The following is a 25,761-nucleotide window of genomic DNA, read 5'->3' on the forward strand; positions in this document are numbered from 1 at the left end:
TCACTGGCTGAGTGCCGGTCACGAAAAAACGACAAAAAAAAAAAAAAAAAAAAAAAAAAAGAATGAGGTTCATTCAGAAACTGAGTATATACAGTTACTTATACTCATGGTACAGTAACCATGATGGCAAAGACACTAGAATTACAGGGCTGAAAAATAGTTAGCAGTATTTAAGGGGCCAAGGGGTTAAATCCTTCCGGTCTGAGTTATTTCTTAACTATAAAATTAGAATATTAATATAAAAAAAGTTTGATATAGCATCCACAAGTGATGGTTCCTGTCCTTTCCTTGAGAGACTTAATAGAGAAGAGAACTAACATTTTCCCCCCTGGTTATAAACTGCTAGTTTGCTCCTCCTTTGCAGATGTCTAAATACTTGATTCTCCAGGCCTTGGTTTTGGGTCTTTGTTTCTACATCTTTCAATACCTTCTACAAGCTAATGACTTCCTATTTTCTGCCTTCAGTCCAAATTGCTCCCAGACTCCTATATTTAATTCCATACTCAATCTTTTCACTTGGATTTCTCACTAGCATGTCAGATTTAATGTCTAAAACAGGACTCTTGATCGTCCCCAATTCCCTTCCATTTTTCCATTATCTTTGTAAACAACCCTTCCTTGCTACCAGCAACTTAAGCCAGAAACTTGGAGTAATTCTTTACACTTCCCCCTATATCTAGCCAATCAGTAAGTCAGGTTAGTGCTGTCTCCAGGGTAATTCTCAAATCCATCCACTTTTTTCCAGCTTCACTTCAACTACACTAGTCCCAGCTCTCATTACCTTACTTCATGCCAGGCAAACCATGTTAAATGTTTTACTTACCTATTTGTGTAAGAATAGGCTATGTGCTCTGCTGCAGTAACAAATGCTCAGTGGTTCAGCACAATAAAATTTAGTTTCTTGCTCTTGCAAAGATCATGTGGATATTTTCAAAGGCCAGGACTGGCACCAACTCAATTGCAAAGGAGGCTAGTAAATGTGGTTTTCCTGTGTGCCTCAGAAGAATAACACTGATGAACACACAGAATTATCTTTGCAACAGTTTTTAGAAACATCTCCATTTAAAGATAAGGAAGTAAGGCTCAGGACATCTTAAGGTTGCAGTGTTACTAAATGGCAGAACAGGGATAGGAAATCCTGTCTGACTCCAAAGCCCATATTCTCCTCTGCTGTTATCTCCCCAAGCCAAAGGCAAACAATGAGCTATGGCACAGAATCCTACAGCACAAAGTCAAACTTTGTATGTGGCACAGAGGAACTAGAGAACATTTGGGGGGTGGGAGTGGGATGCAGTGACATCTGAGCTGGGCTGTGAGGGCTGAGTGGGACTTTATTAGGCTGTACCTCTCCAGGGAATAGGAGGAAGCATTTAGTAGGAATGTGCAGCGGGTCAGGGGACTGAGTATACCTTGGCTTTTATTTTCTCAGCCTGGTTCTCCTGTATCCTCCAGGATAGAGGAACTCACACCCACCTCACTCTTGCCAGCCCTTTTTAAAAGAGAATTAGAGTGCTAAGAGTTTGACAGGTGTGTGCTTTGCCTCCATGATCAAGCCTCCTACGCATGCCATGTGCCTTGGTCTGCCCTGCACGAATCCCAGATGCAGGGACTCTTGAGTGTCATCAGCTCAAAGGCTGGCAAAAGAGGCCAGATGTTGGACTGAGTCAAGTCTCAGGAGACAACTGGACAACTAGGCAGGAAAACCTAGGCAAAGACCTAGTCATGTGGATGGGGTTAACAGTCAGGAAGCTTAGGAAGGAAAGGCTTAGCTTGGGGGAAAAACAGGTGCATGAGCCTATAACAGTAAGACTAACCCCAGACCCTACCTATTGTTGAGGCTAAGCTTGCAGATGGGTACCTGTGACTCCAGGTGGGCAGTTCTGGGAAGGGCAGCATGGACTGCAGAGCAACTGGCAGCAGCAGTGGCAGCTTTGGCCAGACCTCAGGCCTTGCAGGAATCCTTGGGCTCATACATCACTGCCCAGTTTGACAAGGTAGCCTAAAGACCCTCTCTTGCCGGTGAATGCCCAGACCCAAAGGCTCTAAATATCAGGATGGTTCTCCTAACCTAGCAGGTGAAGAGTGGTATAATTCAAGAAGTATGTCTGGCACTCTCATTGCTCTCAGCTGGGCTTTAACATCTACCTATTTGTACTATTTAGGCTAAGGAAAGGTTTCAAATCATGCTCCAACAAAACACTGCATATGATAAGAATGCTGAATTAGTTATGTGATTTGTACTTAGCGAATACTTGCTTATGAAATGGGTTCTCATCTTTGGAGGGTATCTGACACATGTCATAGAAAGCACTCTCCATAACCTTGATCAGCACCTCCTTGCTTGCTAAAACTGCCTTTCCTAAGAAGGCTTATGCATTCATGATCTCACTAACTTTATCAAAACCTGCTTTTATTGAAAGATCAAGTGAACTCCCAAGATCTAGGCGATTTAATAAGAAAAAAAAATTCTTTGAAAAAGTTTTACATCAGTATAAGGTCAATGGAAGACATGCTGGGTAGTCCTTGGGTCCTTGATTTTAGACTACACAGGAGTCTGCCAAATTGGTTGCCTTCAGAAATCAAAATGTCAATCAAAAAGTAAAAGAAAATTGAATAAAACAAAGTAAAACCAAGACACTTTTAGACCAAAGAGTTCCACTGGGGACTTATTCATAACCCAACTACCTTTTCATACAAAATGCTTACCATAGGTTTAAAGTTGCAAGTCTAATTTGAAAAGTATTACAGCTGCTTAGATCCAATAATTAGCATTTCCTATCAATTGAAGTATTTTCTCTGCTAAAATATCACTGAAAATGAAAAAAATTAGAGCCAATATAATTAATATAATTAAGAGCATGAGCTCTGATGGCAGACTCTTTGAAATTCCAGTCTGTCATTGTTTAGTGCAATGATTTTGGTTACCTCAGTTTCCTCTCCTGTAAAGTGAGGATGATAGTTCTTTCCTCAGAGTAGCTGTGAAGGTTAAATGAGGTAATATATGTAAAGGTAATATATGAACAGTGCCTGGCACATAACACCTATGTAATTTTTTTTATTGCTATTATTATTGGTAGATTCCTAGTAAGAGTTTGGGGGAGAAATGCCTTATGTTTAATCTGTAGACAAATTATTTAAGCTATGTATATTGTATATAATTAACTAAAAATCAAAGAAACTGGGGGAAAGCTCTGGGACGGATTCACAGTGGGTTTGGCAGGAGTTCTGCCGTCCCACAGCAATAGAAGAATAATCATTTCCACTTCAATCAGGTAATTCCCCTTCCCGCTCGCTCGCTGTCCTCAGACTCTCCAACTCCCTGGCTATTCAGATGCCATGTACTTTTCTCACAAAGGGGTCTGTGGATAATTTGGTTGTAAAGAGATGACTCTACTGGAAGAGAACTTCATAAGTTTTTTTTTCCTTTATGGAAACCTTTAAGAAATATCTGCAACTGAAAGTTTAGGAAGAATATGACAAATCCCATTTTACTCACTTGCTTCTAGTGTGATTCATTACTAAACATCATTAATTAGTATTCAAATTAGACTTTGGGTTTAAGATCTTTATGTGCTTGTTATCCTTTAGTGGAGACACTAACAGTCAAAAAGTCAACAAGGGAGTCTAAAAGCAAAGAGCCCAGGTTTTCAACAAAGTAAAGTACCATATTATGAATATGTATTTCAGTTGAGTTTTGTATTTGTGTCTGTGGAACAGCCCCATGTACTTGGCACTGTCCTAAGTGTGTCACAAATATCAACTCATTAAACCCTTAAAACAACCTATGAGGTAGGTTCCATTATTATCCATTTTTCCAGATGAGGAAGCCACAGGCTTATTATATACTTTGCCCAAGGCCATAGGCATACTGCTGGTTTTGTGGTGGAGTTGGTATTTCACTCTGGCTATCTGGTTCTACAGTAAGAATTCTGAACCACAATACTATTCTGCTCAGAAAACCCTAAGAAAAGAACATGGTTTGGGATTGGGTACTTATACTGTATCAGCCAAATAGCCTGGCTATTGTCCCAATGTTCATATTAATTTTTGCCTATAATATTCATGTGGACCCATAAAACGTTTTCAGTTCTTGCTTCTGGAGCCAAGCTTGTGATTTTTATTCATCCTTTCCAGGTTGTCTCTAAAAATATAAGAAAACGGAGCTATTAAAGTTTAACCTTTGTTCTCCTTTATTGCCTCATTTTCCATTCCAATCATACATTCTTAAAAAAAAATCAGTATATCTCTTAATTACTTCTGTAAGGTAAAAAATGATTTAGAAAGAAGTAAAGGAAAATTATTAAGGACTCGAAATCACTGAATTATGCAAAAATTTCTGGGATCCATATAATTTGTACTTGTAATCCTGGGCCACAATGATTTCACTGAGCCACCTGAACCCAGCTTAGCGCTCAGGCTGAGCTCTTCAGGCCTGTCATAGGGAGGCCTTGTGTGCTGGTGGGAACATCACCCAGGAGACACCATACAGCCCCTTATCATCTATGTGCTTGGGAAAGGAACCTTCCTTAGATGAGGCTCAGGTTTTTCTGAAACTTTAGAACCCTGGACACTTAACACCATATGCCTTAGGAGGAAGCTATGGCTGGATGCTCAGTCGGGTATGACTGATGATGGAGGTATGGCCATCAAAAATACAACCATTAGAACTGTGAGCAGTACTGGGAACTGCAGACAACAGCATCTCTTTTGATTAGGAATGTATAATCTTTGCTCCTTGTTAAATAATTCTGAATAAAAAGGACTACTAAAATAGGTATAGAGAAATGCTTTGTAGATCCTTTTTGTATTTTGACAGTCACAAGACCACTGTTGTTGAAAGTTTATTAAACTCTAACAATGTGGTAGGTGCCACACAAAACATTAGACACAGTACCTGCCCAGTGGGCTTACAATCTAATCTAAGGACATAAATCATTTTTTTAATGTTGCCATGAGTTTGCTGTTCATGAAAATGAGGTATTAACTGCACTGGTTAGTGCAGGAAAAGAGCCTACAGTATCGCTGACTTTTCACAAAGGCTTCTCTATGCAAGTAGGCACAACTGCTCATATTACTTATTCTTTCAAAATATGGTTGGCTTTTTCACAAATTTGGTGATTCTGTGATGTGTACAAGTGTCTATAAAGATAGAGCCACCAAACGTACATTTCTGAAAACCAGGGTTCAAATCTGGCCTCTAGTCAGAAGAAAGTTTGTTTATATATTCAGAAAAACACTGTTAGTCAAAACAGGCCCTAGGGAAAAATAGTGAGGGTGGAGGCAAGCTCCTGTTGAGAGTTCCTAGAGTGTCCACAACAGCAGCTCCTCAGGGCAGCCCCGCAAAGTGCCCTTTACTCTCAAGGTCTTTTGTCCTTGTAGCCCAGAGATGCAAATACATTTGCTGGCTTCTGTTTGGGCATCTGCCCTTGGGGAGGTGTGTCTGAGGGCTGAGCCCTCTCAGTGTCTCATGGCAATCCATGTGCTGGTCCTTGGCAACACACCACACTAAATAAATTTTTATCTCCAAAGAGTAGCAAAAATGTACCAGAGGTCTCCAGAATGTATCAGTAATTTGTAAAAATGCAGCCCATTAAAATATCTGCCACTGATACAAATTCACAAAGATGCTGCTTTAAAAAGCTTGTCCTTTTCTTGTCATGGTAAAGTCAGGTGGTAAGTAACACTTTTTTATCTGTTAACCACTTAGAATAAGTTGATTTCATATGGAAGGAAATATAAAATGACTTATACGTATTTAAAGCAAATTATTTAGTTCTTCATTCTTGTTATTTCTGTGCCTTCTCTAGATTGCGGTATCTTCACTTTGATCCTGATGAATTAATAATTTACTACTTTATTACATTTAGATTCCCAATCCTTTATTCATGTATATCTTGAATTTCAGCAAGAAATGAAAATGCAGACTATAGGGTTGCATTTTGTAATGATACAAGCCTCCTGCGGAAATCCTCTCACAGGAGCTTTTAATCCTGCTGTGGCCTGCATTACTTTCTAATAGTTTTCCTCTATGCTTATGAAAAGTATCAAAAAAAGACCAACTGGCACATTCTGAATATGTGTTCTGAACAAGTATATAAGTGCAGAGGGAGGCCCTTGCCTTTCCATTTTGCAAACTCAGATTATGCTGACAAGTCATACTTCTAAATAAATCATAATTTGATTTGAAAACGATGCCTGCAGATACATTTGCCATTTTATAAACAGCAACCACCTAAGTTGGTAACAACCTTATCTTACAAAAATACCCTTGGTATTTTTTAAGTTGCATAAAAAGCAAATACATGAATGAATAAACAAACAAAAAATGCATAGTCAAAGGGCTTTGAGTTCTTGCTCCAAGGAGTAAATGAAAGACTGATAAATGAAGCTGAGGTCCATAGCGCTTCTCTTTAAATTGTTATGCTAAAAACAAACTCTGTACTTTATTTTTATTGGAACACAATTTGTGAGCCACAACTGAGTCTCTGTGTAGGATCTTCAGAATGCCAATCAAAAAAAAAAAAAAAAAAAAGATTTTATTCTGATTTTTCTGTTAACTTGAGCCATTAATGTATGGGGCACTGGATGGGTTAAAACCACTGGCATGGTTTTTTATCAACTGGCATGATAAAACCACTCTAAAGAATGACCATATCAAGAATGACCCTAAATTTAATGAAAAATATCATATTAAAGACCATGGATTGTTTGAAGGTATTTTGCCTGCAGGTGAGACTGGTTTTGAGGGCACAGAAATATGGTCCAAACGAACCATTCAAAATTCATCGTGCATCCAATGGAAAACAAATTTCATGCTTACTAATTTTCTTTTCTTAACACAACAGGCTCAGTTTTCTCACATTGGTGCTTCTCTTCATGCTAGAACTGCTTATATCTACAGAGTCCCTGAAGAAGCGAAAATCCTTTTTTTAGCATTAAACATAGCATATGGAGTTCTTCCTCAGCTCTTGGCCTACCGTTGTATCTACAAACCAGAGTTCTTTGTAAAAACAAAGGCAGATGAAAAAGTGGAATAAAAATATTATTTCATGTTCTTCCTCTTTAGATTATTGACTTTTGTTATACTGGTACTGATTTCACTTCCTTCCCATATACACATACTTAAGAGTACATAAATTCTTGCTGTGCAATGTGTGAGCTACATGGTATTTTGTGGGTAAATTTTCTTTTTTTGAAGTTAAAGGTGAGAAAAAGTTTGTTTAAAGAAATATATTTGAAATTATTTGTGAATAAACCTGATCATCTATCTCATTATTGTTTGACATATTAAATAATTATAAGTGTAAAAAATTACAATTTAGTGCCTACAATAGTGAGCATGAAAATGAAACTATTCAAAAGTGAGTATGGTCTACGCATATTAAAAAATGCAAAACAGCAAATGCAGATTGGAGAAATAACTTTTGCATATAAGATGTATATGTTTTGTTATCAACATTAATATAAAAAAGGGCAAATCATCAGAGTATTTTAAATGTTGTTTGAAAAATGTTTTCCCAAGGAAAGTATATTATTTACTGCTGTTTTAAAAATTGCTTTTACTAGGTTTTCTTGTGTGACTCTAGCTAAAGAGGGATTGATAACTTTATCATTATGCTTAATCAACGCTTGTTTTATTGGTGGCTGGAAATATTTCGACTGTATTTTTTTTTTTTTTTTTTTTTAAAAGATGACCGGTAAGGGGATTTTAACCCTTGACTTGGTGTGGTCAGCACCACGCTCACCCAGTGAGCGAACCGGCCATCCGTATATGGGATCCGAACCCGGGGCCTTGGTGTTATCAGCACCGCACTCTCCCGAGTGAGCCACGGGCCGGCCCTCGACTGTATTTTTAATAAAATTGATTTTTGGCCTTTTATGAAGACAAATCTTATTAAATTTGAAATATGGCTTTTTATTTAAGAAAATCTGTCACTTACATGTTTCAATTCAAAATGTCATCTACATTCTCCTTATGTTTTAATGTGAGCAATAAAGAGGCTTTTTGATGAATATACTAAATTTCATTAATTTTAAAACAAATTAAAATATTCAAAATTAAAAAGTACCTTTTAAAGAAATAGAACTGGATTGGCATCCCTATCTTTTTATGAACTTTTCATATTTAGAATTATGGGAGTATAATAGAGAAAATCAGCATTTGCTAAATGAGAGAAACAAACCAAAAATACAGCCACCCCTCAGTGTGCCCTGAAGGGTTAAATGGATTGGTGCTTTCACACCCTCAGCTGCCATTATCGCCACCATCATCATTAATACCCCTGGGCTTTTAGATCTCTTCACATTTTCTCTTTATGTTGTTTACCAAGGTAAGAAAACTAAAAGAAAATGGGACACAAATCAATGCATGGATAATGTCAAATGTATGGATTTAAGGTCCATTCAGCTGGTAAATATTTTTTCTTAGATGTGCAAGCAAATCAATTAGTCATTCTTCCTAATCGCACCCCCCCTGCTGTTTTCATATAACCTAAAACCCAGAGTGTTAAAAAAAAAAGAAAAAGAAAACCCTCACCTGCACTTGATTCTAATGTTGACTCGCTGTTAAAAATGTTTGTTTTAATATATGAATTATGTTAATACCTCACATTACATATATGAAGCCAAGTTACACTAACTTAGTTGTTTACAACCTCAAATCTTACTCCCAAGTACACATTCCAATAAATTTATTCTGTAAAAACAATACATTTTTTTGTTTTTGATTTTTTTTTTTACAGTAAACTTTTCAACTACAAACCTTGAATACGCGAAAGATGTTCCAAGGACAAGCATAACAGGATTGATAAAACCCAAACTGACTAAATGTATTCTCACAATATAAGCTGGCATAAAAATAAATAAAATTCTCTATTATCACAATAGCAACAATAATGTACACATAATAATGGTCTGTGGATAAAGATTAACTATTCTAATTCTACTTCCAAAAGAAAAGAATTCATTTTAAAAGTCTATATTTAAAAGTTGATGTTTTGTCTGGTTTCCCATAGGGCTGCTACTGATTCCAGATTTAAAATGTAAAGTACCCATCTTGAGTGATTAGCTCAAATTGTACTGGCATTGGGAAAAAATAAGTCATTGCTTTTATTTTGGAGTAACACAAAAAGACTGACTAACTTCACATGTAGAAACTCAGTTTGTATACATAACAATATGAATTTTGAGAAGTTTAAGTTGTTAACTAGCTATTTCTAATACAGAATAGATATTTTACAGTATGGTTAAACTTTACACATGGCCTCAAAACTGAAGGACAATTTTAATTTCACCTTCAATATACCAACATTATGTATCTAGGAATTAGTTCCTGGGTTCTGTCACAGAGAGGAAATTCCATCCTTAAGTATTATGTTGAGTGGTCATCTAAAAAGATGCTAATTTATATTTAACTGAGTGTTTGGTGATGGTGGGGTAAAGGCAAGAAAATGATGATCATAACTGCCTTAATAAAAGGACCCTAGACATGTATAAGTCTGTGAAAAAATCTTGATAATCCTTAGTGGTTAAGGGCAACTTCATGCAACCAAATAACATGAAATTAAATCAATAACTTTAAAAAAAGGCTAAAATGTTTTTTTTCCCCCAAACACAACAGAGAGGAATGTGAGTAATGTACATACAAATGGGGGTTCTGTCAATGACAACAAGGACTATGTGTTGGTTCATATCAAATCCAAGAATATTAGACAACCAAACATATAACCTTCTTGTGGTTTCTCTTAATATGCAGCATTCATTATGGTAGTTAGGTCTGTAAAAAAAGAAAGAAAACAAGTCTTCAGATTATTTAGGATACTAACAATGAGAGCTTTCCACACCTATGTATTATAAAGCTGGATTTTCTGAGATTGTAATCTGGACTGCAGCAACAATACTTTCGTAGCAAGAACAGCTTCTGAGCTTTGCTTTATACCTATCAGTGCAAAAAGTTAAAGGAAATAAAAGTACTAGGGCATTTTGGGCACTTTGTTAAAAAAAAGGAAAAAATGTTTAAACTTTGCCTACCATCTGTTAGAGTACAGAGTATAACTGTACAACTATGTTTACTTCTAAGATTCATGAAGTCAATGAAGAAATTGATGTAATCCATCTTTGCAGGAACTGTGGTATTAGAAAAATTTTAAATTTAAAAAGTACTTCAAGTGTGCACAAATTATTCTTCAAAATATTTACAACTTAATTACTTGTGACACATGGCTCAAAGAAATGAAAGTTAAACAAAATCAAGATGTACAAAGTCTGACTTCTTGCTTTTGAAAAAATACAAAGAATGAAAGTATGGAAACCTAGATTTCTTTTAAAATTTAGATGGCATCCACATAAAGATAAAACAAAATATTTCTGTATAATAAAAGAATTATGTTCAATTTGGGTCTCACTTTAAATTGTGTCAGGTTATAGTTCCCCAAAGGGATGCTATTTTTGTTTTCCTCATCGTTAAGCCAAATATATGAAACTCCCTAGTAATGCTCTCATGGGATGAACGAAAGAGGGAACTCAAGCCCTAAATATTTTTTTAATAAACAGCCTGCTTCAGTTCTTTATTTCTCTATGTGAATGAACATGTTTGTAAACACACACGTGCACACTCAACGGGTATGTTCTCACTCAGACAGCCACAATGTATACTATACTGTATATGTATAAATGATTCCAGGATCTTCAAAGGAGGAAAAGTTACCAAACCTTCCATCCCCTCAAGATGGCAGAAACACATTTCTTAGCCTTTTCTGTCCCTACCAAAATGAGGAGGCCAATCATTAAAAAAAAAAAAAAAAAAAAAAATCACGTTTAGAATCTGTGAACTTGCAAAATGCAGTGCCTGGTGACTCCTAATTATTTATTAACAAATAAAAACACTAGATATAAGATTACACTCACAGATAGATTGGAGGATTTTCCTCCCTTTAAAGACACCCATTAGAACAATGAAAAATTGTTAATCAACCAAAGAAACCTTGGAATCAAACCAAAGTAGTAACAATGTTTCTTATTAATAGTAATGTAAAAAGGCAATACATTCTATGCTTATGGCTGAAGGAAATTCATAGTAACAACTACTCAGTCCATATTGAAGAATATTTCTATAACAGACACGACAGCCTAAGAGTATTATTAATATCTCAAACAAAGTGACAGTGGCACCAGAATGTGACCACGACTTTAAGTACATGCTTTCTTTTTCTTGTCTTTAAACAAGGCTTTGTCAAATGTGTGCTTGTAAAAGCAAATTATAAAATCTGAGATTTTTACTTCTCATACCTTAATTATTATGCATCTGTGTATCAAAGAATATCTTGCTAATTCAGAATGGTACATGTTCTGGATATGGTGCTCTGAGTGTCTGCCAGACCTGCAGTCTCCTCTGAGTAAGCAGTGAGAAGTGGTTCTTCATGCAATGGTTGTCATGTACCCCTATACTGGATAATGGTTGGAGAATTCAATTGGACTCTCTCTTGAGGTATCTGGATGTGAGGCACATTGAAAGGCTGTGGGTGACAGTGAAGCTGAAGGATACCCAGAATACAATAAGCAGAAGCTATGGGGTGGTAGAAGTCGTAAGGATCTTTTCACAAAGCACCATTTTTACATGAAGGAATGATGATATTCAATATGGCTAGTCAGACTTGGGTATTTGGCACTTTGTAAAAGATAAACAAAGTAACCTGGTTCAAGGAAAACAACTGACTGTATTTGTTGCCAGTGATAAAATTTGAGCATTTGAGTGAAAATTAGAATTCTGAATCCTTCACGACTGATGACTTCCTAATACTTAAAGACTTTTCTGATGAGATAGGTGGTGATATTAAAAAAATGTGATTACAAGTATTTGAATAATGAAATGGGTCAATATTTGGAAGGCCTGAATAACTCTGTGAACCAATATTTTCCAAATGGGTAAAAACTATTCAAAGTGCCAGATGGGCCAATGAATTTTAATGCAATACAATACAAAAAGTTCAGATTCCACATTGCAACTAACCTTTAAGAAACTACCATTTTATAGAACTGGTCTCATATATATATATATATATATATATTTTTTTTTTTTTTCCCCTTTCAAAATTGAGATTTTATGGTTGTGTTGAGGATCATTACACAGACATATCAATTTTGTACACAATTCTTAACATATGTAAAGTAACTCTAAAAAACCACGTATCATGATTTTATCAGCACCGTACTCTCCTGAGTGAGCCGCAGGCCGGCCCCATGTATCATGATTTTAAAGAAGTTTTTCTAGTGGAGGGCCGACCCATGGCTCACTTGGAGAGTGTGGTGCTGATAACACCAAGGCCATGGGTTCAGATCCCTATATAGGGATGGCCGGTTGGCTCACTTGGGAGAGCGTGGTGCTGACAACACAAAGTCAAGGGTTAAGATCCCCTTACTGGTCATCTTTAAAAAAAAAAAAAAAAAGTTTTTCTAGTGGAACTGGTCTCATATTAAACAATATCCACAATTATCTGACAAGACTATTAAAATACTCATATCTCTGTTTTCTGGTGACATATTTGTGGGAGGCCAGTTCTTCTTCATATACTTCAACCAAAATTATATATTGCAACAGACAGAATGCAGAAGCTGATAAGAAAATCTAGTTGTCTTCAATTAAACCAGACATCAAAGAGATTTGTAAAAATGTAAAACAATGTTATTCTTCTCAAAACATTTTTTTTGGATAGTTATTTTTCATAAAAATGTTATTTATGTTAAGTAATAGATTTACTATTATTTTAAATTGAGGCTGACCAGTTAGCTCAGTTGGTTAGAGTGTGGTGTTATAAGACCAAGGTCAAGGGTTCAAATCCCTGTACTGTCCCTCCCCCCCCAAACTAAAATAATTTAATAATTTTTTTTAAAAAAAGATGACTGGTAAGGGGATCTTAACCCTTGACTTGGTGTTATTAGCACCACACTTTCCCAAGTGAGCCCCGGGCTGGCCCCATGATTTAATAAATATTTTTAAAATCTGTTTTTATTTCTAATAAAGTAAATGTCAATAGCTATAAAATATATAAACAAAAGCTCTTCAGGGCTCTCAATAACATTTAACAGTATTAAAGAGATCCTGAGACCAAGAATAAATGAGAATAAATGGTAAGAGATGAGACTGGAAATATAAGTTGGGGTCACATATGAAGGGCATTATATATGCTAGAACAAGGAGTTTGGACTTGATTTTCTGGGCACTGGGGAGAAATAAGGAGGCAACATCATATTGTAGAAAGAGCAATAGGTTCAAGGTCAGAAGAATAAAGGCACAGACACTGGTAAAATGGGTATAGTGAATTGGTAAATGCTTACTGTGGCTGGTCTCTCAACATTTATTCTATCCCTCTACTTCCCAGCTGTGTAGCAGCCTTGTGATTTGGGGACTTGATTCCAACTCCTTAGTTGGTAGAACCTGACTGGTATAAGCCAGTTCCAATCCTCTTGTAACAGTAGTTGGTATAGGGATGAGCAGCCTTCTAGCATGGTCTCCAGTGATCCCTGCTTCCTGGTATTCACACCCTTGTATAACCCCTCCCTCTGTGTGTGGACCTAGTGACTTGATTCTACTGAAAAGAATGAAGCAAAAGTGATAGAATGTCACTTTTGATATTAGGTCACAAAAGATTCACTTCTGTTTTTCTAGCACCCTCTCTTGCTGATACTTTTTTGGTTGCTCTGATGAAGCCAGCTGCTATGTTGGGATCTGCCTAATGGAGAGACATGTGGAAAGACACCAAGGGAGGCCTCTGATAACAGCCTATGAAGAACTGAAGCCCTGAGGCCAACAATTGTGAGGAAATGAATCTTTCCAACAAACTATTTGAGTGAGCTTAGAAGAGGATCCACCCCCACTTGAGCCTTAAGATTATTTGAGCCCCTCTTCCTACAATTACTGTAGATTTGCAAGAGACCCAGAGACATAGGATTTGGCATGGTGCACCTTTCTGGACTCCTGATTCACAGAAAAGACAAGATAATAAATGTTGCCATTAAGCCACTTGGTTTTGGAGTAATTTGTTATATGGTAATAGCAGGTCTAAGCCAATCAGTGCATGGTATTCTCCTGGCCACATAGATTAGTAACCTTCACTTTCTATCCACATGAATCAAGGAAAAGCTCCAAGTGTTTCTGGTTAATAAGGGAGCCTGTCCCTTTCTGCCTCCTGCTTCCACTGGTAGGAGTGAGGAAATAGTCGGACAGCCTCTGGAAGCAAAGAGGGACCCCCTGTAAGAACCTCTTCTCTTTCACCTACCAATCTTTTCTTCTTCACCTACCAATACTCATAATTTTAACCCACCATCTGCCTTGAGACCATCAGGCCCTTTATCATTGCTTACTTCAGTTACCACAACATGAGCTCCAGAGCATCTATCACTTCCTGTACTCTCATCCCCAGTCAGCTTTGTACATGACCTTTTATGACCTCATTTCTTAATGGGCTCCCTCTCTGCCCCCCAATTCCTCAATCGTTTTCCACTGGGCCCTCTGGAAATCACAGTCAGCCATTAACAAACCTCTTACATTCCCAACTTGAATTTCCAAGATATTCCACTTACCAACTTGTTCTAACTGAAATCTTGTTTCCCTGAGGGCAGTATTGCTTCTTCCCCTACAACTCTTTCAAATGGTAGCTCTTTCCTCTCCCATAGCTCTTATACTACTACCAGCCCTGGAAGTGAGGAAGGTGTCCTTCTAGCTCTTCACTACTATTTATAAGCTATTCTTCCTTTCCCCTGGGGGAAAAAAAATCCCCCTAGCTTTGGATCTCTATATTGTAAGTCACTCCCCCTCCTTACTGCAGTCATCTACTGACTCCCTGGATCATTCCCCTTACTTCTTGAAGATTTTAGCTCTGGCCCACTGTCATTCAATATGATTCCTGTGATTTCAATATCCATGAAGACTGTATTTCCAACACTCTGGTCTCAGTTCCTTGATATCCTGTCCTCCAAAGATCTTGTCCTTCCCCCTACCTCAGTCATTTACTCTCATGATTATTTCTTAGACAAGTGATTCACAACCACTGGGAGTATTTGAAAATACTGTTTTAAGCCACTGTTTTGCGGGCAAAATCATGGAGGTATCTTAGATTGTCGTAAGAACTTGGGGGTTCTACTGGCATTTAATGGGCAGGGGCCAAGGGTACTAAACGTCCTGTAATGTGAATAGTGCTCATACAATGAAGAAGTGCCGCACTCAAAACACCAATAATACCTGCACTGTCATTACAACTACTGCAACCTGTCTGCAATTTGATTCACCACCTATATTTCCAGCTTACTCCTCTATCTGGTATTCCTACTCCAGTAATTCTTTGATATTTAAAATCTGTTGATTCTATCTCTCTCATATCCATCTTTGCCTCTTAACATTCTGGATTCCATGGTCCACCGCTATAATCATTCCCTCACATACACACTCAGCTCCCTGGCCTCTAATCTCCTTTACTTTTACTCTCTGGGCAAACTCTAATTCCAGTTAAATTTAATTCTCTGCCCTCTCTGTGACTGCACAATTGAATATGCCTGAAAAACACACCACCATTCTGACTGCTCTCATTTTAAATTCATGACCACTAGCCTCAAGTGGGCCCTTACTGCTTCCTGGCAATTCAACTTCATTTCCTAAGGCCATTCACTCTTCTGTTTTTCTAAGAGACTAATTTATACCTTTTCCTCTCTTGAAGCTTCCAATACTTCTTCCTGTTCTCACTCTCAAATACTGCCCTGTTTCCTAAACAAAACAGAAGCAATCAGAGAACTTTTACAAGCTCTCACCCCAAATATTTACTTATCCGTATTTGTGCCTAAATACTCTGCCTTCCCTGTTGCAATGAAAGAACTAAGGTAACCCCTCTACATATGCACTAGATCTTATGACTTTTTGCCTTGTAAAGGATACTGTTTTATACTTGCCTTGTAAAGAATATTGTCTTATAATTCCTTCTTACATTATCATTTTGTGATCATTCCTCACTTGGATCATTCTTATCAGCCTATGTGTTATAAATTCTCCCGTCAAGGAAAAAAGTCCCTCCTTGATCTTCTATCTCAGACCATGAGTATTGAATATTTGAAAAGAAATTTAAGATTGGGCTACTAGCCCTACAAGATATCAGGGTTCATTAAAAAGCTACTATAATTGAGAGAGTGTGGCACTGACCAAAGATCAGAGTACAGAACCCAGAGAGAGAGACCCATTAATATATGACAGATGGCTGATCTGCAAAGATCAGAGAGAAGAAAAAGGACTATTTAATAAATGGTGCTGGTTCAAATGGTTTTGCTTAAAAAAGACAGAAAATTGCTAACCATGAAAAGGAAAGTTTGATACAGCTGACTACAATGAAATTAAGAAAGTCTGTTCACTAAAACAATCGGAAGGAAATTGAGTATACAAACCACAAACTTGGAGAAGATATTTGTAAGGCATATGACCATCCATGTTAGTTACAATCCAGAATAGGTAAAGAAGCCCTACAAGTCAATAAGAAAAAAATCCAATAGGAAATTGGTCAAAAACCAAAAATAAAGCACTGCACAGAAGTGGACACATGGTTGGTCAATAAACACATGAAAAGAAGCTCAAACTTATCATTAAGAGAATTGTAAGTTAACACTATAATAACCATTTTATACCCACTATATATTGGCAAAAATTAAAAAGTCATGATGCCAAGTGAATCACAGGGAATTCTTATACACTGCTGGTAGGAGAATAAATTGGTCCAACTACTTAGGAAAATAATTTGGCATTACCTTGTAAAGTTAAAAACCATAAACTTACAACTCAGTATTTTCAGTTCTAGTTATACATACAAAGAAGCTCTTGTACATGGGTAGTAGGAGACAAATGAGAAAGCTCACAGCAATCCCTCATAAAGGCAAAAAGCTGAAAACAACCCAAATATCCATCAATAATAGACTGGATAAATAAACGGTATATTCATAAAACTGAACACTACACAGTAGTGAAAAATGAATAAACTGTTACACATAACAACATGAAGGAATCTTAGAGGCACAGTGGTGAGTAAATGTTCCCATTTTTTAAAAAGCTCAAAAACAACAACAACAACAAAAAAACCACCACCAAAATTAATTTTTGTTGAAGTCTCAACCTAAATGTTAGGTATGGGCTAAAAATTTTAAAATAAAAGGAAATACTAAATACAAATTAGTGCTCATCTCTGGGTAGAAAGAAGATGGGACTGGGGAAGAACATATAAATAGATAAAAATTAATTGTTATGCTCTAGTTTTTGGGTTGAGTGGTAGGGTCACTGGTATTCATTGTAATACTATGCTTTACCATGTTATATTTATATTATATATACATTCTTTTGTCAAAACAAATATATTATTAAAAATAGGTTAAAAATAAAAGGATCTCAGGCTCTTGTTCCCCACTCTGGCTCTTACTAGCTTTGTGAATCCAGGGCAATTCTTTCAGCCTCAGTTTCTCCAGCTAAAAAATGGAGACAATACCTGCACCTACCTCCTAGGATTTGCGTATGGATTAAATGAGATAATGCACACACAACATTAAGCACATATTAGAAAGTGAAGAGAACTAATGTCATCTTGTGTCCTGCCTGCCATGTTGACTCCTGTTGAACTCATTCCTTTGCAAGTATTACAGGAACATAGGGCTTTATGGACTAGGTGACTTATTGCAACCCCTGGCGTCAGCTATTCTGCTCATAAGCACAAGCTCCATACTTCAGGAAACTTATTTTTCTTAAACTATTTCTTTGAAGTTATGCTATATAAGCCTTACCTACAAGGCAGAGAGGGAGAGTTCTCATCTGCTATCGATGGTTGATTCTTTACCGCATGAGACTTTTTCCTGTATGTAAGTTACTCTTTCAATCAAACTTTTTGTAAATTGTATGAATTTGCTTGCTTCAAAAATTAAGTTCTGAGGGTATTATACTTTAACCCTCTCCTTGCACAGCATAGTTTGTGGCACACAGGCTGCTGTTGTTACCTAATAGCAACTACTATTTTCTGAGGTGTTTTCAATATATTCAAGCAGGAATGGTCTTCATTAGCAGTTTAAAAAAAATGAATCTACAATGCAGGAGAAACACAGTGGGAAGTAATCAGTAATATATAATTGTTGAAACTATGTGAGTGGATAAGATGGACGCAGTAAGTTTTCAGAGTAGAAGTGTGCTAAGCCAGACTGAAGAAAGGAGCTCTAGAAAGAGAATGAAAAGAAAGGAGAGGAAGCAGAAGAGATTGGTGCCCTGCAGGAAGTCAGGAGGAGAAAGTGTCTAACAATATTAAATGCTGCAGAGGTGAAAATAAAGATTAAAGGAGATACTTAATTTGGCAATGAGAAGATTACTAAGGACCTTTACAAGAGCAGTTTCGATGCAATCATCAAAGAAAAAACAAGAGTGCAATGGGTTCAATGGGAGCAGGAATGAGGAAATGAAGACTGGGAGAAAAGAGAACTCTTAAAGAAGTTTAAGGATGAAGAGAAAGGTAAAAATGGTAGGATAAATGGTTGAAGGGAGGTATCTTCAAGATTAAGGGAGACATGAGACTGTTTACATGCAGAGGGGAAGGAGAGAAGATATAGGTATAGGAGAGAAAGGGGACAACTTGACTGGGTGTGCCTTGAAAAAAGTAAGACTGGATTTTGGCAACAGAAAGGTATACATCAGTGCTTCTCAAACTAATGTGCATATGAATTATTTGGGCGTTTAGTTAAAATGCAGATTCTGATTCAGAATCGGGTCTTGGGAGGGCCTGAGATTCTGCCTTTCTAAAAAGCTCCCAGGTGATATCGATGCTACTTGTCCACAGACCACACTCTTGAGTTGTAAGGGTGTAGAACAACTCTTCCTCTGTCACAAGAATTGCATCTAAAAATAATTTTGGTAATAAAGGAGAGAGAAATTATGGGAGTTTTTGCTATTTGCAAATTGAAGCTAGATGGGATGAAGGTAGCAAGTGGGATAAAAAGAAAATCAAGTGATCCAGGAACTGAAGCCCTCAGTGACTGTTAGCAGGTGTATGTCCCTGGGAAGGCTACAGGCAAAACTAATGACAGAGGACTATTTATTGGAGAAAACCCAAGAGAAGGAAGATAGGCAGAGGACAGAGTAAAGCTGAGGCCAGTGAGAGGAATAAGAGAACAATTAGAATCATAATATTTTGGGAGTAATTATAGACAACTGGGATGAAAGAGGAAAGAGTCGAGAGGTAAACAGGATTGACATGAATAGGCAAGAACTCAGCTGAAACCAGATTTTAACAGAAGAGTAATAATAATATGCTTCACAGACCATTACCTTAAAATGATTTAACACTGTCCAACTAATCTTCATTGAGAAAAGACTCATGGAAAATGCCCAGGGGCAAAACTTGCTTTCACTAACACTTTTACAAAAGTGGACTTTTCTGTGACTTTGAAGTTAACAGAGGTTAACAAAAGTTAACAAGAATCAAAGTGGATAAATTTGTCCCTGTGGGTACTTTGAATATCAATTTCCAAATATTGCTTGAATATTTAAATAGTTCAAGTCCTCATGGATACATTAAATTATTTATTGCTTCTGAGAAAGCAGCAGCAGTATATAATATCCTATATTTTGAACATGCCATAAATTTTGTGATAAAGTAAATATAGCCGTTCAATTTTGAGATGGCATTTCGAAATTTCAATATTTCACACATTACCTGAAAAAGATTCTGAAGTTAGTTTAAAAAAGAATAAACCTGTTCACTGAGTTCCAAATTAACAGGCAGGTGTAATTCCCACCTGGCTCTCTTTTGTTCTCAGACTCTAAGCATTCAGTCACTTATTACAGAGCTGTGAGTGAATGTACGTAATAGGCTGAGAATACTTCTTCATTTACTAACACACTGTTTACTAATGCTGAGATAGGGATTCTGATTCTGAAGCAAAACGTCTTCTAAATTAATAGAAGACAAGAGAAATTACATGCATATCCTTACCCCTTCACTGGTTTTCTGCAGGTCTGAAGTTGTGTTTCTTGTGTCATTGCCGGCATCTCCACCCTCAGAGCTACTTTTGTTTTCCTCTTCTTTGCAGTCTTTGTCATCTTCATCTCCTGGAGATTTCCGGGACTGTTTAGAGGATTTCTAAATATTTAGACAAGTTAAATATTATAGTCAAAAGTAGAAATCCAAATGCACAAGTGTAAGTAAGAGACACAGAAATAGCTGACTTGTATCTAGTCTTTGTGGCTTGATACAGGATATACAGATACGACATGCAGTATGCCAAGGCTGAGCTAGATGACATTGGACAAATCATTTCACCTCACTGGGCCTCAGTTTAGCTGGAAAAAAAGCAGAGGTGAACTAAAAGACCTCTTTGTTCTTTCCAGCAGTGTGATATTAAAAGCAGAAAATAAAGATTCATCATGTACCCAGAACACTATCAGTGAATAAATAAAGCTGAATAGATACCACCTGTTCAGATGGAAGGCACCCTAAAGAACTGGAAGGCACCCTAGGGTTATCTTGTCTTTCCCCATCACTTTACAGTAGTGAAAATTAAGGTCCAGAGAAGTGAGGTGAAGTATTTAAGATAATATATAGAAGCTGTTTGGTTAATGGTATACAAAGAATCATATTGACAAAACTTTTGTATCATTGTGTGATATAAACTAACTGAACTTTTTAATTATGGAGAGTTATTTAAGAACCCGAGGCTATTCTGGTGAACCAGTCCTTTTTTCTGTCATCTTGCATCTGAGATCAAGGTAAATTCTAGAAGATGATGAAAAAACAATTACAGTTTTTAGCAAGAGGTGCTTAGCAGAATAACACTAAAATGATAAAAAAAACTGGCCCCAACTGTATACCACTAAGAAAGTAAAATGTAGCATTTTCTAAAACTTCTTCTTTGAGAAATTTTAAGAATCTTCAAGCACACTGCAAACAGGAGCTAAGGCAAATTGATTTAGGTAAGTCACTTTTGGTCTTCCAGAAATGAATGAACAAATTGAAGCTTCCTCAGACAATCAATTTTTTAAACTGCAACTTCCAAAAAGAAAATATCTTCTAGCTCTGATAGTATAATCAAATTGTTTGTATTTTACTCAACTGAAACTAGCAACCAAGCCCAAAATGTCAGTTTAAAAAGCAGTCTATTTTTACTTTTTACATGAAAACAGGGACTTAATAGTCCAAATGTAGAGTGTCTAGAGTTAAAGTTAAGATCAAGAATGACAACAGTAAAAGTAAATGCTTTTTGTTCTCTTAGTAAATATAGTAAAATCATTAAAATGTAGTAACTGCTTTATGCAGTAATTCTCAAATAACTGTCCTTGACCTGCACACTGTTTTTATAGATAATAATGAACAACTCCCTAAAATTCATGATGATTGTTAAGGATATTTATGATTAACCATATAAGTGGGTTTATAAGTATTGTAATTTGGTATACAAAAACTAGAATTAGGGCATCCCTAGGATATCACTAAGGAGTCATAATATTCAGTATTCTAAGAAATCTGGCTGCCAAGCTGTATTTGAAACCTTACAAAGCTCTTCAGATCACTGGAATTCCTGTAATTTTGAGGAAGAACCCTTCATCTGTTTTATCAGTGTGGTCTTTTTTTTTTGGGGGGGGGCCGCTGGCTGGTATGGGGATCTGAACCCTTGACATTGTATATGGTTTGAATATAACACCATATTCTAGCCAACTGTGCTAGTCCTTCAGTGTGGTCTTGAATTGGTTGTATGTCTAATTTTTGTTATCTTTGTTTTTTAACTAAAATTATTGGTGGTTTAGCATCATCATCAGTTTGGTTTGTTGTGAGGCTCTCATTAGCTCTACTGAATATAGTAAGTAATTTGTATGTCAATATTTTTGATCTATAATTTTCCTGTTATGAATCTGTTATGGCTCAAATATGAATCATCCATACCCTTATTGCTAAAGAAACAAATATATAATCCCCCTCAAACATGCTACACTATGACTTTTTATTATGATTACTGAGCTCTTTTTTCACAGAAAAGTGAAATTAGGTAAGGTATAGGAGAGGTGGCACCTTTCCCTCACCTAACTAGAATGTAGTAAAAAAAAGTTTGTGAACCACTAGCTTTAAGTAGTGTAAAGTAAGACTATTCAGCTTGAAGAAACAGATGTAAAAAAAAAAAAAAAGAAAACATTTGGGAAGCCAAAAAGAACAATGAAGTATTTATACTAGGTGAGAGGTTCTCTAAATGTGGCTCCCAGATTAATAGTATCAACTTTACCTGGAAATTTGATTCCTGGACCCCATCCTAGACCTTCTGAAATAGAAATTCTGGGGGTGAGGCTCAACAATATGTGTTTTAAAAAGCCTTCCACGTGACTCTGATGCATTCTCCAGTTTGAGAACCACTGTTACCAACTGTTACTAATGCTAGGTTACTTAATTGATATTAAAAATAAAAAGTCATGGTTCTTAAGTGATCATGGAAATTGTGATCTTGAAGGAATACAAAGAAAATAATCTTTAAGCTTTTAATAGATAAACCTTAGTAAGTAAAGTACGTCTTTATTCTTTTACTGCTTTAAACTAGAGGTCCACCAAGGTATGAGCCCCATTATTTCTGGTCTTTGCAACAATCAATGATATAATATCATTTAAAAGCCACATATTCACACTATTAAATGCCTAGGCAACATTAGGTAGCTTAGATAATTTAAGGTTGCACAACATATTACATAGAAGCTCAGCAGGCAATCATAAACTAAATGAAATCAATTCAAGTGGGTGTTTAAGTGAAGTACAAAATGCTAAAAGAAATTCAGCTTACAAAGAAACTGCAATGGAAAATACAGTCCAACAGGGAAAATTCTAATTATTTTATGTCATTTGCAAACTTTATCCACATCCAAGGCAATGACATGTTTTTCATTTGGTGCACAGGAAGTAATTCTGCATTCATACAATTTTACCTGTATGCCATTTGGGCAGATTTTATAGACTACCAAAATAAAATGTTGATAGCCTGATAAACTCTTGGCACTTGTTTTTAAGGAATTTCCTATGTATATCCAGCCACTGAATACCAGAATCGATATGGAAACAATTTATTCAACCATGTGACAGACCAATTATAGTGAAACCTGTACCAATCTTTGGCCTTCAAGAATCCATTTATCTTGATTTCCGTTTCTAAAAGGTAACAATTTTCACAATCTCACAGTTTTTCAATTGCAATTCTGAATTACTGTGTGAAACACCTAGACTCAATTTGTAAATCTAAGATCATGTCACCTTTCTGTTTAAAATTGTCAATCATTGTTACACTTAAAATAAAACCCAAACTCCTTAATGTGGCTTACAAGTCTGCATTATTTGGCCTTTGCCTGCTTCTCCCCCTTGATCATGATTCTCTAGCCACACTGGTCTTCTTTCAGTTAAGGAACATGACAAACTCTTCCCTGCCTCAGAGCTTTGTTGTTACATTCCTTTCCCTATGCTACACTTGGCTTCTCCTCCTGCACCCTTCTTTCAGGTCTCAAAATAAACTTTACCTTTTCAGAAAGGCCTGGCCACCTTATCTAAAGTAGGTCCCCTTACTCTGCCATTCCTGGATCCCATTCATTTCCTTCATAGCCTTTTCAATTTATATTTATTTATTATTTACAAACTGTGCGTCCCCTCCCCCCACTGTACTGTAAGTTACATGAGGGCAGGGATGGAGCTGGATTTGCTCACCACTGTATACCTAGTATGATGTCTGGCACAAGGTAGGTAATCAGGAAATATAAGAACTGAATAAATAAAGAGCCAAAGCACATTCTCTGAAGCATAAAGACAAGTATGAATATACCTTTACATTTATATATATAGCACACAGACATAATTTTGAATTATACTGTCTCCTATATTCCTAAATTGAGTTTGCCTGGAAGTTACTATAGGAGGCACAGCTACTCATATGAGGGATCTTCAAACAGTTCACGAAAAATGCATATTATGAAATGCTCCAAAGAAATCAGCAGTTTACAAATGGGTAACTAGTTTTAAGAAGGGACAAAACGATGTTGAAGATGAGACCTATAGCAGACCATCCACATCAATTTCCAAGAAAAAAATTAATCTTGTTTGCGCCATAATTGAAGAGGACCAATGAATAACAGCAAAAACGACAGCAAACACCACAGACACCTCAACTGGTTCAGTTTACAAAATTCTGATTTGAAAATTAAAACCGAGCAAACTTTCTGCTCAATGGGTGCTAAAACAGTTGCACCCAGATCAGCTGCAGATAAGGGCAGAGCTTTCAATGGAAATTTTAAATAAGTGGGATCAAGATCTTGAAGCATTTCTTCAAAGAATTGTAACAGGAGATGAAACATGGTTTTCTCAGTATGATGCTGAAGAAAAAGTACAGTCAAAGCAATGGCTACCAAGCGTGGAAGTGGTTGAGTCAAAGCAAAAGTGGACTGGTCAAGAGCAAGCTCATGGCAATAGTTTTTCGAGATGCTCAAAGCATTTCGCTTATTGACTTTTTAGAGAGCCAAGGAACAATAATATCTGCTTATTACGAGAGTGTTTGGAGAAAGTTAGCTAAAGCTTTTGTAGAAAAATGCCCAGGAAAGCTTCACTAGAGAGTCCTTTTCGACATGACAATTTCCCTGCTCATTCTTCTCACCAAATAAGGGCAATTTTGTGAAAGTCTTGATGGGAAATCAAGAGACATCCACCTTACAGTCCTGATTTGGCTCCTTCTGACTTCTTTTTGTTTCCTACTCTTAAAAATCTCTGAAGGGCACCTATTTTTTTCAATTAATAATGTAAAATAGGCTGCATTGACATGGTTAAATTCCCAGAACCCTCAGTTCTTTAGGGATGGACTAAAAGGCTGGTATCACTGCTTACAAAAATGTCTTGAACTTGATGGAGCTTGTGTTGGGAAATAAAGTTTATATTTTTTATTTTGTTTTAATTCCACTTTTCCATGAACTTTTTGAAGGCCCACGCATATCCTTAACGAAAGAACAGTCCTCCTTCACTGAAGAAGGTGGTATTTTTAGGGCCAAATCAGCCCTGAAGAGTCAATAGCCAGACTGCCCTAACATCTAAGTTTATTTGTCTACTATATTATTGTCTTTAAAGGCACAGAATCTACTACATTTCTTTGTGCCCATAAACAAACTGAAAATAATCTAAAAACTTTTAATGAAAATGTACGTAACATTAATAACAATGGGAAGTTTCTCAGTAACCTTTGAAGTGTATGACTTTTTCCGTTTTGAGCCTGCTTTTTCATTCTTTCTTTTGCCTTTTCCATCTTCTTCTACTCTATCACCTTCTTCCTCGCTGCTTGCATCTGCAGTATTTCCACCTTCTCCCTCAGTTTCTGAAGAGCTCTGTTGCTGAATTGCCTATGAAATAATAAAATAGTAGCTAATTACATTTTTGAAAAAATAGCTAAGAACATAGACTGTGAAAAGAATCACTCTATTTTAATTTGAGGTCAACTGCCAAAAAACCCCACCCCAAAACAAAGTATTAATTTGAAAGGGTTCAGCTCACTCTTAAAATTTTCAAAATAAAGGGCTGTCAAACACAGTTTTCCAGTGGCCACTTGACTTGAATCTTTTTGGGAAATGCACATTTAATCCACACTGCTCTAAGCCAAAAAAATTCTGACTCCAAGGTAACTATTAGTACAAAGGGCATATAAGAAAGATCTGAAAAAGAGTTAAAACCAAAGAAATGAGATATAGAAAGTGAAAATGAAGTAAAC

General features: G+C 36.5%; 2 protein-coding genes across 9 annotated transcripts in view; one reads left to right on the forward strand and one right to left on the reverse strand.

The window, feature by feature from the left end:
- Positions 1–14,013, forward strand: part of TM6SF1 (transmembrane 6 superfamily member 1) — a 34,084-nt gene extending 20,071 nt beyond the window's left edge. For 4 of the 5 annotated variants that reach the window (XM_063088781.1, XM_063088782.1, XM_063088784.1 and 1 more), the window contains one exon: positions 6,846–7,669. In XM_063088781.1, the coding sequence (XP_062944851.1) occupies positions 6,846–7,037 (192 nt within the window). In that variant the 3' untranslated portion in view covers positions 7,038–7,669. Of the gene's footprint in view, positions 1–6,845; positions 7,670–13,663 lie in introns of those variants that run through there. The other variant, XM_063088783.1, reaches the window with a different exon arrangement.
- Positions 1–25,761, reverse strand: part of HDGFL3 (HDGF like 3) — an 82,627-nt gene that overhangs the window by 6,237 nt on the left and 50,629 nt on the right. The window contains exons 4-6 of one of the 4 annotated variants that reach the window (XM_063088789.1): positions 25,208–25,396; positions 19,992–20,138; positions 4,198–9,775 (exon numbers count right to left, since the gene is read on the reverse strand). In XM_063088789.1, coding sequence (XP_062944859.1) covers positions 9,770–9,775; positions 19,992–20,138; positions 25,208–25,396 — 342 coding nt within the window. In that variant the 3' untranslated portion in view covers positions 4,198–9,769. Of the gene's footprint in view, positions 1–4,197; positions 9,776–16,413; positions 16,498–19,991; positions 20,139–25,207; positions 25,397–25,761 lie in introns of those variants that run through there. The other 3 variants (XM_063088787.1, XM_063088790.1, XM_063088788.1) reach the window with 3 other exon arrangements.

The sequence above is a fragment of the Cynocephalus volans genome, chromosome 3 (assembly GCF_027409185.1).
Source record: "Cynocephalus volans isolate mCynVol1 chromosome 3, mCynVol1.pri, whole genome shotgun sequence".
Classification (NCBI taxonomy): Eukaryota; Metazoa; Chordata; class Mammalia; order Dermoptera; family Cynocephalidae; genus Cynocephalus; species Cynocephalus volans.